This window comes from Coregonus lavaretus (genome assembly GCF_964263955.1).
Source record: "Coregonus lavaretus genome assembly, chromosome: 18".
Lineage (NCBI taxonomy): Eukaryota > Metazoa > Chordata > Actinopteri > Salmoniformes > Salmonidae > Coregonus > Coregonus lavaretus.
The window spans coordinates 13,230,626-13,245,067 of record NC_140005.1 but is presented as its reverse complement, the minus strand read 5'-3'; the positions used below and the strand labels follow the sequence as shown (position 1 = coordinate 13,245,067).

The window sequence follows — 14,442 nt, the reverse complement described above, 5'->3', positions numbered from 1 at the left end:
CATGCACAAAGTAGATGTCCTAACCGACTTGCCAAAACTATAGTTTGTTAACAAGAAATTTGTGGAGTGGTTGAAAAACGAGTTTTAATGACTCCAACCTAAGTGTATGTAAACGTCCGACTTCAATTGTAGGTTGGGTTGATGGAAGGATGGAGGAGGGAACAAAGGGAAGGAGTATGTAGCTAGCTATCTCTGATTTTCAATGCAGTATTCTGTCTTGTAAGTCAATAGGTTTTTAGTGAACTGTGCACAAACCTGATTGATGAAGATAGGTGCCTGGCAGAGTATGTGGAGGATAACCTTTCTGTGAATGTGTGTGTGTGTGTGTGTGTGTGTGTGGTTCTTTAGAGGATCTGTTTATTATTTAGTCAGTATCACTAAACCTGCCACCATGTTTCCTTCCGAACCGAGCTAATACATTGAGCAAGCAAATCATTTGATTTGATTTAATAACTGCAATATCTCAGATTAGGGATTCAGTTGAGGTCAGCCTATATAACTTGCGAAACCCTGAGTTTATTCAGTACCCCCTCTTCCTCCTCTAATCCCCAGCTAACCCCCCTTCCTCCCCCTGCTCCCCCAACTTGGACAGGTCCAGCCCTAATCATTTGTAACCAGGCTGGTCGTAGGGACAGCTCCATCACATTAAATGAGGAGCGCTCATCTCTCACACTGCCCAAGACATCATCCACAGAGTGAGTGCATTGGCAACACTGCTATTCACACTTACTGACTAGTGGATTAATTCATTAATTAACTATGGAAGCATGTAATACAGGACTATTAAACAGTTGTGTTTTTAATTTCAGAGGGATGAGGGAGAGCCCAATGACTATATGAGAGACCACAAGGTAACGTTTGTTTATATAATGTAACATGTCTTGTCTTGAAAATGGCCCTCAATAAGTGGTTGATGCTTGGATCTAAACTACATTTTTTCAGACTTCCTAAATATTCCAAATGCATTGACATAAATCTCTTCCTGTAACAGAGGTACCCCTGACTGAGTTGTATCCCAAGGTCGCCCTTTGCTCCAATAATTATACATAGGTTTTGAAAATGGCCCTTGATAAACATGCACCTGTTAAGAAACTGACTGTTAGAACTGTTAAAGCTCCATGGATTGATGAGGTTGAACGAGATGGGGCAAAAGGAGTGGCTAATAAGTCTGGCTGCACATCTGACTGGCTGACTTCATGCAAATTGAGAAATGATATGACTAAACTCAACAAAAAGAAGAAGAAACTGTATTATGAAGCCAAGATCAATGATATAAAGAATGGTGGAAAAAACTTTGGAGTACTTTAAATGAAATTATGGGCAGAAAGATCAATTCAACTCCATCTTTCATTGAATCAGATGGCTTATTCATCACAAAACCATTTCATGTTGCCAATTATTTTCATGATTACTTCATTGGCAAAGCGGGCAAACTTAGGCAGGAACAACGAACAGTGAGCTAATGAAAGAAAAGCATTGCAAGTTTGAATTTTGTAAAGTTAGTGTGGGAGAGGTGAAAACATTATTGTTAACATTATTAATGACAAACCTCCTGGCATTGACAACTTAGATGGAAAGCTACTGAGGATGGTAGCTGACTCTATAGACACTCCTATCTGTCATATCTTTAATCTGAGCCTAGAGGAAAGTCTTTGTCCTCAGGCCTGGAGGGAAGCCAAAGTAAAGCGGCCTTTACTGGTTCTAACAGCAGACCTATCAGCTTGTTGCCAGCTCTTAGCAAACTGATGGAAAAAATGGTGTTTGACCAAATACAATGGTATTTCTCTGTAAACAAATTAACAACAGACTTTCAGCATGCTTATAGAGCATGCACTGACACAAATGACTGATGATTGGTTGAAATACATTTATTATAAGAAGATTGTGGGATCTGTACTGTTAGATTTCATTGCAGCCTTTCATATTCTTGACCATAACCTGTTGTTGAGAAAACATATTTGTTATGGCTTTTCAACCTCAGCCATATTGTGGATTCAGAGCTATCTATCTAATAGAACTCAAAGGGATTTCTTTAATGGAAGTTTCTCTAATGTCAAACATGTAAAGTGTGGTGTACCGCAGGGCAGCTCTCTAGGCCCTTTACTCTTTTCTATTTTTACCAATGACCTGCCACTGGCATTAAACATTTGTGTCCTTGTATGCTGATGATTCAACTATATACACATTAGTAAACACAGCTAATGAAGTCATTGAAACCCTTAACAAAGAGTTGCAGTCTGTTTTGGAATGGGTGGCCAGTAATAAACTGGTCCTAAAAATCTCTAAATCTAAGAGCATTGTACAAATCATTCCCTAAGTTCTAGACCTCAGCTGAATCTGGTAATGAATGGGGTGGCTGTTGAACAAGTTGAAGAGACTAAATTACTTGGTGTTACTTTAGATTGTAAACTGCCATGGTCAAAACATATAGATTCAATGGTTGTAAAGATGGGGAGAGGTCTGTCTGTAATAAAGAGTTGCTCTGCTTTTTTGACACCACACTCCAAAAAGCAAGTCCTGCAGGCTCTAGTTTTGTCTTATTTTGATTATTGTCCAGTCGTGTGGTCGAGTGCTGCAAGGAAATACCTAGTTAAGCTGCAGCTGGCCCAGAACAGAGCAGCACATCTTGCTCTTCATTGTAATCAGAGGGCTGATATAAATACTATGCATGCCAGTCTCTCTTGGCTAAGCTTTGAGGAGAGACTGACTGCATCACTGTCACACCCTGGCTCCGGGGACTCTTTAATGTTGAGCCAGGGTGTGTAGTGTCTATGTTGTAGTTTCTATGTTTTTGTTCTAGTTCGTGTTTTCTATGTTGGCCAGGGTGGTTCCCAATCAGAGGCAGCTGATTCTCGTTGTCTCTGATTGGGAACCATACTTAGGCAGCCTGTTGGCACTAGTTAATGGTGGGATCTTGTTCTGTATAGGTTTGTGTTGGTGAACCTGTAGACTTCACGTATCGTTTTGTTGTTTTGTTGTTCATGTATTAAGTACTCATTAAAAGATGTACGCATATCACGCTGCGCCTTGGTCCGGTTCTTACGACGATCATGACAGAAGATCCCACCAAAGAAGGACCAAGCAGCGTGTTCAGGAGCAAACGCCGGGTAAGGAACTGGAGAAGTTGGCGATGTCCCAGGTGGACGAATGGTGGTCTTGGGAGGACATGTTCGCGGGCAGAGGGCCATGGGCAAAAGTTAAGGCCCTGGCGAGAGAGGAGGTTCGGCGCCAACCGTGCCGTCGTCGGACAGGCGAGAGGCAACCCCAATAAAACATTTTGGGGGGGCACACGGCATGGACGACGGGGCTGCTGGAGACAGCTACAGGGCGAGTTTGTGGGAGAGGAGGCCACCAGGTTACGGGGGCCATTGGTCATGAGGGGGAAGGAGAGTGTAGAGGCACGGCGAGAGGTTCTGGGGTGTGTTACCAGTCCGGTCCGGCCCGTTCCTGATCCCCGCACAAGGCCAGTGGTGTGTGTTCCCAGTACAGTCCGGCCTGTTCCTGTCCCTCGCACCAAGGCTGTGGTGCGCGTCACCAGCCCGGTCCGGCCTGTTCCTGCTCCCCGCACCAAGCCTGTGGTGCGCGTCGCCAGCCCGGTCCGGCCTGTTCCTGCTCCCCGCACCAAGCCTGTGGTGCGCGTCGCCAGCCCGGTCCGGCCTGTTCCTGCTCCCCGCACCAAGCCAGTGGTGCACGTCGTCAGCCCGGTCCGGCCTGTTCCTGCTCCCCGCACCAAGCCTGTGGTGCGCGTCACCAGCCCGGTCCGGCCCGTTCCTGCTTCCCGCACCAAGCCAGTGGTGCGCGTCGCCAGCCCGGTCCGGCCTGTTCCTGCTCCCCGCACCAAGCCAGTGGTGTGCGTCGTCAGCCCGGTCCGGCCTGTTCCTGCTCCCCGCACCAAGCCAGTGGTGCGCGTCGTCAGCCCGGTCCGGCCCGTTCCTGCTCCACCGGTGTCCAGTCCAGCTCCGGCCAGCGGGACCAGACCAGGGACGCTACGGGGGGGTGGCGAGAGAGTGGTGGTCGCGCCCGGAGCCGGATCCGACTCCGAGGCGGAATGCCCACCCGGCCCCTACCCTCTTGAGTTTGGTTGGCGCGGTCGCAGTCCGCGCCTTTGGGGGGGGGTACTGTCACGCCCTGGCTCTGGGGACTCTTTAATGTTGAGCCAGGGTGTGTAGTGTCTATATTGTAGTTTCTATGTTTTTGTTCTAGTTCGTGTTTTCTATGTTGGCCAGGGTGGTTCCCAATCAGAGGCAGCTGATTCTCGTTGTCTCTGATTGGGAACCATACTTAGGCAGCCTGTTGGCACTAGTTAATGGTGGGATCTTGTTCTGTATAGGTTTGTGTTGGTGAACCTGTAGACTTCACGTATCGTTTTGTTGTTTTGTTGTTCATGTATTAAGTACTCATTAAAAGATGTACGCATATCACGCTGCGCCTTGGTCCGGTTCTTACGACGATCGTGACAATCACTTCTTATTTTTATAAGAAACAGTAATGTGTTGAAAATCTCAAATTGTTTGCATAGTCAACTTACACACAGCTCTGACATACACACTTACCCCACCAGACATGCCAACAGGGGTCTTTTCATAGTTCAAGAAAGAGTACAATATTATATAGAGCCATTATTGTATGGAACTCTGTTCCATCTCATATTGCTCAAATGAACAGCAAACCTGGTTTCAAAAAACAGATAAGGCAACACCTCACGGCTTAACGCCTCTCCCCTATTTGACATAGATAGTTTGTGTGTATGTATTGATATGTAGGCCACGTTTGCCTTTTTTTTTTAAATTGATGTATTTCTGTCCTTGAGCTGTTCTTGTCTATTAATGTTCTGTATTATGTCATGTTTCATGTTTTGTGTGGACCCCAGGAAGAGTAGCTGCGGCTTTTGCAACAGCTAATGGGGATCCTAATAAAATAAAATAAATACCAAATACCTTGGAATAAATCAATTAGGCTTACAAATTTGCCGTCGACATTAGTCTACTTGCTCAATGGCCAAGGTGCATAAAGATGTGGCTTGCATGATAAACATCACTCAGCTCTATCGTGTCTGCCATAAGACCTTTCATATTGGGCTTTTTCTTGTATGTTGTAAGTGTTGATATGCAATCTGCTAGGAGAGAACACTCATTGACTGGTCAGCTTTATTAAGCAGCGCTTAATTATATCTGGATAAGGGGCAACAGTTAATCATAGAGATAGAGGACTCTAGTGCCCAAAACCTGTTTTAGCATGGGCAGCGCAATTGAGGACTTTCACAATTTTAAAGTAGTCAACTGGATGGGACTTCCTATGGGTTAAGGAAGGATCCCATAATTCCATCAAGGTCATCAGGAGGGATCAACCAAACATTCCATAACTACAGGTGGCAGTAAATCGCCAGCCTTGGCTTTATATCTGTTCAAACAACACACACTAGGTGACAGTATGCAACCTTTCATAGAAGTGGTATAGGAAAGAATTGACTATTTCAAAATGGAGATGGCCTCAATGGCCCTGCCCGTGCTCTCACAGTTGCCATAATGGGACACATACAATGTTGCATCCTCTTACTATCTCTATGGGTTGGATAGAATCCATGTGTGATCATACTTAAATGTGTTGTGCATCTTTACGAGAGCAGGGAATTATGGGTGAGTAGTTGGATAAACAGGAAGCGGGAGAACAGTGTGGAATGTACGATCTAACTCTACAAAGTGTTCTATTATTGAAGAGCTACAGTACCATAACCTGCACACATAGGGTAGGCTAAATGGGATTTGATATGGTTGATGCTGCAGAGAGTGGACCAGGAGTGTACAGAAGGCAACAGGTAGGCTTGCTGGACTCATTTTGATAGTGCAAAAATGAAAAATCTGCATTTCTGCCCTTGAGCAAGGCACCTGGAATGCAAATTACAAATAGGCAACCTTAAATACATAACGTTGTCATGACAACATAATCACCTTACATTGTACCAATCAAAATGTGTCTTTGACGTTGTAGATTTGTAACTATCTTATGAAAGCTTATGTTGTAACATTGTTTGGTGGGAGGGATACAGTGCATTCAGAAAGTATTCCCTTGACTTTTTCCACATTTTGTTCTTTTATAGCCTTATTCTAAAATGGATTAAATAGAGCATTTTCCTCAGCAATCTACACAGAATACCCCATAATGACAAAGCAAAAACAGGTTTTTAGAATTTTTTGTACATTTATAGAAAATAAAAAACAGAAATACCTTATTTACATTTTCAGACCCTTTGCTATGAGACTTGAAATTGAGCTCAGGTGCATCCTATTTCCAATGATCATCAGGTCGAAGGAGTTGTCCGTAGAGCTTAGAGACAGGATTGTGTCGAGGCACAGATCTGAGGAAGGGTACCAAAAGATGTCTCCAGCATTGAAGGTCCCCAAGAACATAGTGGCCTCCATCATTCTTAAATTGAAGAAGTTTGGCCAAACTGAGCAATCGGGGGAGAAGGGCTTTGGTCAGGGAGGTGATCAAGAACCTGATGGTCACTATGACAGAGCTCCAGAGTTCCTCTGTGGAGATGGGAGAACCTTCTAGAAGGACAACCATCTCTGCAGCACTCCATCAATCAGACCTTTATGGTAGAGTGGCCAGATGGAAGCCACTCCTCAGTAAAAGGCACATGACAGCCTGCTTGGAGTTTGCCAAAAGGCACCTAAAGGACTCTCAGACCATGAGAAACAAGATTCTTTAGTCTGATGAAATTGATTGAACTCTTTGGCCTGAATGCCAAGTGTCACGTCTGGAGGAAATCTGGCACCCTCCCTACGGTGAAGCATGGTGGTGGCAGCATCATGCTGTGGGGATGTTTTTCAGCGTCAGGGACTAGCAGACTAGTCAGGATTGAAGGAAAGATGAACGGAACAAAATACAGAGAGATCCTTGATGAAAACCATCTCCAGAGCGCTCAGGACCTTAGACTGGGGCGAAGGTTCACCTTCCAACAGGACAACGACCCTAAGCACATAGCCAATACAATACAGGAGTGGCTTCGGGACAAGTCTCTGAATGTCCTTGAGTGGCCCAGCCAGAGCCCGGAATTGAACCCGATCTAACATCTCTGGAGAAACCTGAAAATAGCTGTGCAGCGGTGCTCTCCATCCAACTTGACAGAGCTAGAGAGAATCTGCAGAGAATAGGAGAAACTCCCCAAATACAGGTGTGCCAAGCTTGTAGCGTCATACCCAAGAAGACTCAAGGCTGTAATCGCTGCCAATGGGGCTTCAACAAAGTACTAAGTAAAGGGTCTGAATACTTATGTAAATGTGATATTTCCATTTTATTTTATTTTTTTACTGTTTTTGCTTTGTCATTATGGGGTATTGTGTATAATCCATTTTAGAATAAGGCTGTAACATAACAAAATGTGGAAAAAGTCAAGGGGTCTGAATACTTTCCGAATACACTGTAAAATATAGGAGCTATTCTGAAGTAGCTATAGCTTTGTGCTTCAGCTCCAAACCTTTCAAAAACCAGTCAAATTAATTTTGCCCTTAGAGCAGATCTGCTCTGGGAACAGTTTTGACTAAGTAAAACTGCAATAAGATAGCAATCGCAGACTGTAGCTTTAGTAAACCCATACTGTATTATAACTTAGGTCACTGTACCAGGTGTATACCAGATGCCATCAGTTGAATAATCCAAAGACCCTGAACAGAAACAAAAAAATAACAATAATGAAATAAACTCACCTGTTAGTGATCTGAGGGTCTTTCTCTGTTCCTGCACCTTCAACAGTCTCTGTTTTGCTCTCTCTTCCTCTGCTTTCCTTTTTTTTACTATCTTCTCTAGTATCTCTCTCTTTATCTCATAATGTCCTCCTCTGTTTCCTTCCACCGTCTCCTCTATGTTATTCAGCAGCTCTGTGACCTGAGTGCCAACACCCCTGTTTTTATTGTTGAGGACATGATACCTGTTTCCACATTTTTCAACAAGCCACTGGAGGGCCTTCCCTTGTCTCTCAATGTGCTGCTCAATGGTTGTGTCTCCTAAAAAGTCCCCATGGGTGAACAGCACGATAGTGTGACTCCAGACTGTCTCACTGAGAAGGGTCAAGTGTTCCTCTACTGCTCTTCTGTATTCCTCAGTGAATGTGTCATCCACATCTATGACCAGGAGGAGAGTGTGGGGTCCTGGGGGACACAGAGACACACTGACCACAATCTCCTGTTTAACCAGCTCAGGAGTCACCTCTACAGGGTCATTAGCCCACCAGCCTGGAGTGTCGACCACAGTTACCTGCCTCCCTGCTACTTCTCCCTGTCTCTTCACACACTGAGCAGTTCTCCTCAGGTCAAACTCCTTTCTGCCCAGGATGGTGTTTCCGGATGAACTCTTCCCAGCTACTCTGTATCCCAGCAGCACAATCCTCAGCTCTGAGAGATGGAGGTAGTCACCTGGCATTAAAATCAAATCAAATGAAATTGTATTTGTCACATGCGCCGATTACAACAGGTGTAGACCTTACAGTGAAGTGCTTACTTACAAGCCCTTAACCAACAATGCCGTTTTAAGACAAATAAGTGTTAAGTAAAAAATAGATAACTAAAAAATAAACATAACAAATAATTAAAGAGCAGCAGTAAAATAACAGTAGCGAGGCTATATACAGGGGGTACCGGTACAGAGTCAATGTGCGGGGGCACAGGTTAGTCGAGGTAATATGTACATGTAGGTAGAGTTAAAGTGAGTATGCATAGATAATAAACAGAGAGTAGCAGCAGCGTAAAAGAGGGGATGGGGGTGGGGACAATGCAAATAGTCCGGGTAGCGGCAGGTAGCTTAGTGGTTGAGAGTGTTGTGCCAGTAACCGAAAGGTCGCTGGTTCTAATCCCCGAGCCGACTAGGTGAAAAATCTGTCGATGTGCCCTTGAGCAAGGCACTTAACCCTAATTGCTCATGTAAGTCGCTCTGGATAAGACCGTCTGCTAAATGACTAAAATGTAAAAATGGGTAGCCATTTCATTAGCTGTTCAGGAGTCTTATGGCTTGGGGGTAGAAGCTGTTAAGAAGCATTTTGGACCTAGACTTGGCGCTCCCGTACCACTTGCCGTGTGGTAGCAGAGAGAACAGTCTATGACTAGGGTGGCTGGAGTCTTTGACAATTTTTAGGGCCTTCCTCTGACACCGCCTGGTATAGAGGTCCTGGATGGCAGGAAGCTTGGCCCCAGTGATGTACTGGGCCGTACGCACCACCCTCTGTAGTGCCTTGTGGTCGGAGGCCGAGCAGTTGCCATACCAAGCAGTGATGCAACCAGTCAGGATGCTCTCGATGGTGCAGCTGTATAACTTTTTGAGGATCTGAGGACCCATGCCAAATCTTTTCAGTCTCCTGAGGGGGAATAGGCTTTGTCGTGCCCTCTTCACGACTGTCTTGGTGTGTTTGGACCATGATAGTTTGTTGGTGATGTGGACACCAAGGAACTTGAAGCTCTCAACCTGCTTCACTACAGCCCTGTCGATTAGAGAATGGGGGCGTGCTCGGTCCCCTTTTTCCTGTAGTCCACAATCATCTCCTTTGTCTTGATCACGTAGAGGGAGAGGTTGTTATCCTGGCATCACACGGCCAGGTCTCTGACCCCCTCCCTATAGGCTGTCTCATCGTTGTCGGTGATCATGCCTACCACTGTTGTGTTGTCTGCAAACTTAATGATGGTGTTGGAGTCGTGCCTGGCCATGCAGTCATTGGTGAACAGGGAGTACAGGAGGGGACTGAGCACACACCCCAGAGGGGCCCCCATGTTGAGGATCAGCGTGGCAGATGTGTTGTTACCTACCCTTAACCACCTAGGAGCGGCCCTTCAGGAAGTCCAGGATCCAGTTGCAGAGAGAGGTATTTAGTCCCTGGGTCCTTATCTTAGTGATGAGCTTTGGGGGCATTATGGTGTTGAACGCTGAGCTGTAGTCAATGAATAGTATTCTCACATAGGTGTTGCTTTTGTCCAGGAGGGAAAGGGCAGTGTGGAGTGCAATAGAGATTGCATCATCTGTGGATCTGTTGGGGCAGTATGCAAATTGAGTGGGTTTAAGGTTTCTGGGATAATGGTGTTGATGTGAGCCAAGACCAGCCTTTCAAAGCACTTCAAGGCTACAATCGTGAGTGCTATGGGTCAGTAGTTATTTAGGCAGGTTACCTTAGTGTTCTTGGGCACAGGGACTATGGTGGTCTGCTTGAAACATGTTGGTATTACAGACTCAGTCAGGGACATGTTGAAAATGTCAGTGAAGACACTTGCCAGTTGGTCAGCGCATGCTCGGAGTACATGTCCTGGTAATCTGTCTGGCCCTGCGGCCTTGTGAATGTTGACCTGTTTAAAGGTCTTACTCACATCGGCTACAGAGAGTGTGATCAAACAGTCATCTGTAACAGCTGATGCTCTCATGCATGCTTCAGTGTTGCTTGCCTCGAAGCGAGCATAGAAGTAATTTAGCTTGTCTGGTGGGCTCGTGTCATTGGGCAGCTCACGGCTGTGCTTCCCTTTGTAGTCTGTAATGGTTTGCAAGCCCTGCCACATCCGACGAGCGTCAGAGCCGGTGTAGTATGATTCAATCTTAGTCCTGTATTGATGCTCATGAGCTCTCATGAAGCGTTTGATTAGATTTTCAATTCGATTTGCATTGATGTCAGAGTGATTAGAGGGACAATAGAGTGCTGAGTACCAGGCAGTTAGCAAGTTTGGTAGGCCACTAATGACCATCAGCAGCGTCAGAGATGCCTATTTACCGTGACTAAACGATCACGTGTAATTTGACTGCCATCATGACTCGTGACCGCCAGTGTGGCGGTAATAAGGTCACCGTAACAGCCCTACTCTCTCCCTGCTCTGAACCTCCCTTTGTAGGAAACTGACTATCTCAGACACTTTCCATTCATCATCTACTCCCCTCTGATGACTATAGTCAAGAGCTACTGTATGTCCTCTGGAATCATCTGCAGTAAGATTGGGCATAGTCGGCATCCGTATGTCTCTAGACCCAGTGATCCCAAGCTCATAATCTGAATTTTACTTTCATCATATAGCTGAGCACAGATAATTTTGATGAGTACAGATGAAAAAAACTATGATGAGTACAAATAAAAAAAAATGATATATGTTTAATTTGTAGATATTACCCGACGGTGTGTTTAATCCACTGGCAGCCATTGTGGCATCCTCAGACTCTCTTTCTCTCCTTCTTCCTCACTCCAGCCTGGAACTGTAATTCACTCCTGCAGCTGAAGTAGATCGGATAGAAAATCATTTCCTTTTTCATGTTAAAAACACAATTTTGCTAACATGGGTGTCCAGTACATCATCATGAGGACACAGTGGTTTATCATACAGGAAGATAGCCTACAGATTTGACCTGTCACCTGTCAGCACATGACAGAGAAGAAGGCATAGCCTGAATATGACACAAGGCAGGGTGCTGTATGGAGAGTCTACCTGAAGGGTAAATGGCGCCACCTGGCTGTTTTACAGACTGGAACTTAACAAGACTCGAGGAGCCTAACATAGCCAGCAGACCTAATAAGGTTATTCTGTTAGTTCACAGAAACTATTGAGCAAAACAACCAACAAAAAGAAAATACATAGCTGAACTTACACACAGAGGGTCAAGTAGTTTCTGCAGATGAGCAAATGAGAAGCAGCTATCATCTGGAGTCCAACTTCCTGTACCCTAATGAGCTATTTTCATAGTCTTACTTTGATAAACATAAGTTGTCTTGTCTTAATTTCCCCTCTCATCATTCTTAATCAAACACTTAACAGGAGAATTAGTAATTTAAAGTGGATGGAAATATTTTCATAGCCAGAAGATATTAACTATGGGAGAGATACCACTCTACGTATAGTGAACATATTATAGTTGTCACATATGGGACTAGGGGACTAATGCCTACAATTAATTGTTTAAAACATATTTGATTGTTTATGATAAACATAATTGTCCTACTGATTCCCAACAAATATTAAATAAAAAGTCTAAAGATAAAGAATAGTTTACATACCTTCTCCACAGACATTCTACAATGACAAAACTAGTAAGTGAAAGTAAAATAGTTGTGGAGCAGCATTTTCAACTGTGGCCCCTCCCATCCAAAGAAGATCTACTCCCCTACAGGAAGACCTGACTTCAGACTGCTTTAATTAGAATCAGTGTTGTTGTTGTAGAAATTATTTTAGATATGATTGTGAGTATTAGTTCTCTAGAGTCTAAGACATAGGGGGCAAAAAATAGTCAAAAAATGAATTGTAAGGAATAAGGTTTTGAAGTGTCTGTCCTATATCTAGGAGATATAAGAAAGATCAGGAAATATATATATATACTGATGATGAATGGATACCGATATGTTTGAATGCCCAGTCATGTTCATATAATCTCAGACATAAATTACTTCAGTTGAAGACCATCCATAGAACGTACTATATGCTAGTGAAACTGAATATCATGCATTCAGAAAGGTAGTTCCTCTGCTGGAGGTGTAAAACACAAAAGGGGGCATATTTCAATATGTTATGCTCTTGTGAAGGCTGGCTGAATTCTGGAAAAAAGTATGTTATTTTATCTCAACATGTCTACAGATTCTCCCTTCTCCCTGTTTTTGTTTGCTTGGAAATGCTGATACTGGAGACTGTTATCAGAAGAAACTGTGTAACCTAGCATTTATAGCAGCTAAGAAATGCTTTGCCATTAATTGGAAGGTTGGTTATCCTCCCACAATGTCACAATGGGTGGCAGACATGTTAAGTTATGTATCACTAGATTTGATTTATTACTAAATTAAAGGTATACTTTGCAACTTTCATAAGGTCTGGATGCCTTATGGAATACTGTACGACAAAAAGAGTATGTATTGAAAACATGCCCACTGTCACGATTCTCTAAAGCAGAACCCAGAAGCAGACCAGGACAAGGTGAGTAGAACGAAGGTGAGTATTTATTTACAGATTCAAATGTGGAAGCAGAATAATCCAGGAGACGGAGCAGGCAGCGGAGGTGAGTTGGTGGGAGTGAATAGGCAGATCCAATGATGTCACAGACGACCAGGCAGGGGTGGGGTGAATGTTCCGGGAGAATGACTGTAGACAGAGTAAACGAAGGTAAATACACAGCAAGCAAAAAGTACAAAACAACAAAACTAACTCTAGTAACTTTGAGGCTGATACACTGACACAACATACTGTTCATGGCTAACGATCCGGCAGGGAATGGATGTCAGGTCAGAGCTTATGAAGTGGAGAGGTGATGATCAGGACCAGGTGTGCAGATAGCTGATGAGATGCAGGTGCGGGTAATAGAGAGATCTCCCGCCTAGCTTCGTCACTCGGCAACCAGACAGGGTGCGTTCAGGAACCTCAGGAAACAGACTCCAGGACAGAAAACAGGCAACACAGGCAGAAACAGACTCAGGAAGCGGGATTCATGACAACCACATGCCCCCCATGAGTGAGAAAGTTACAGATGCACAAATATCATACCCCCAAGACATGCTAACCTCTCAGGTTTTTTGGGGTGTATGATATTTGTGCGTCTATAACTTTCTCACTCATCATTATTCACAATTCATTCAGGATTATCCATAATTGTGGTAGCATCCACATTCATGTAGAAGTTTTTAGAAACATATACCGGGCCTAAAATCTACCAGCCACTCAGATTTGTACCAGGCAAAATACTTTTTCCCAGCTAAAATTACACCAATAAAACACAAAAAATGGATGAACATGCTCTGTAATATTTCTTGAACAATACATTTATTACTAGTAAGAAGTAATGTGGTATATTGTTTAATTTCATTTCATTTTTTGTGACCTGAGTCTTTTAACCAAAATATCACAGACAAACATTTTCACCTGCACCTTTAAGGGCGAGAGGTTACCGTGGTAACGTGACTCGAGTCATGTTTGTGCCTGTGAGATTGAGTCTGACTCAGGGTTGCCATGTTAGCAATTTACGGAATATTGGGTTACTCTGAAAACGATGTCGTGGGTGAAAATGTATTGGTCGCGGGTTGCGGGATTTTGGGCTATTTCTAAATTACACAGCGGCTGCCATGGCAATTTCTTAAAAATATATATTTCACTGTGACCTGCTGCTGACTATCAGGCAGTGAGGCAGCCTGTTTCTGAGTGAGTGAGTGACAGATTGAGTTGTGGGGAGGGGGAGGTCCGGAGGCGTGTGTATGTGTTGAGACTGAGCGCTGCAGCAGCCAGCTGAGTCACTTGTAGTTAGGCAATTTAGATTGTAATTATGGAGACACCTATTTCCAACCCTTTTTCCATAAAACATATTAACGCGCTAGAACTGATGCGCATCAAGAAATAACGGTGACAAAGCGCAGGAAAACGACTTTAGGCGCTCTAGAGCCCATTAGATAAATTCACTCGGAGGTGGTTTAAACTGCATTCTAATGTCGACTTTGCTTATGGAAAACCATAT

The 14,442-nt window shown here is 44.1% G+C and overlaps 1 protein-coding gene across 1 annotated transcript in view; it reads right to left on the bottom strand.

The window, feature by feature from the left end:
* The window catches only part of LOC311145420 (GTPase IMAP family member 8-like), a 37,579-nt gene extending 25,530 nt beyond the window's left edge, over positions 1 to 12,049 (bottom strand). Inside the window, exons 1-3 of the mRNA XM_084181656.1 lie at positions 12,011 to 12,049; positions 11,132 to 11,233; positions 7,710 to 8,414 (exon numbers count right to left, since the gene is read on the bottom strand). Coding sequence (XP_084037782.1) covers positions 7,710 to 8,414; positions 11,132 to 11,162 — 736 coding nt within the window. The 5' untranslated portion in view covers positions 11,163 to 11,233; positions 12,011 to 12,049. The remainder of the gene's footprint in view (positions 1 to 7,709; positions 8,415 to 11,131; positions 11,234 to 12,010) is intronic.
* Positions 12,050 to 14,442: the final 2,393 nt, after the last annotated feature.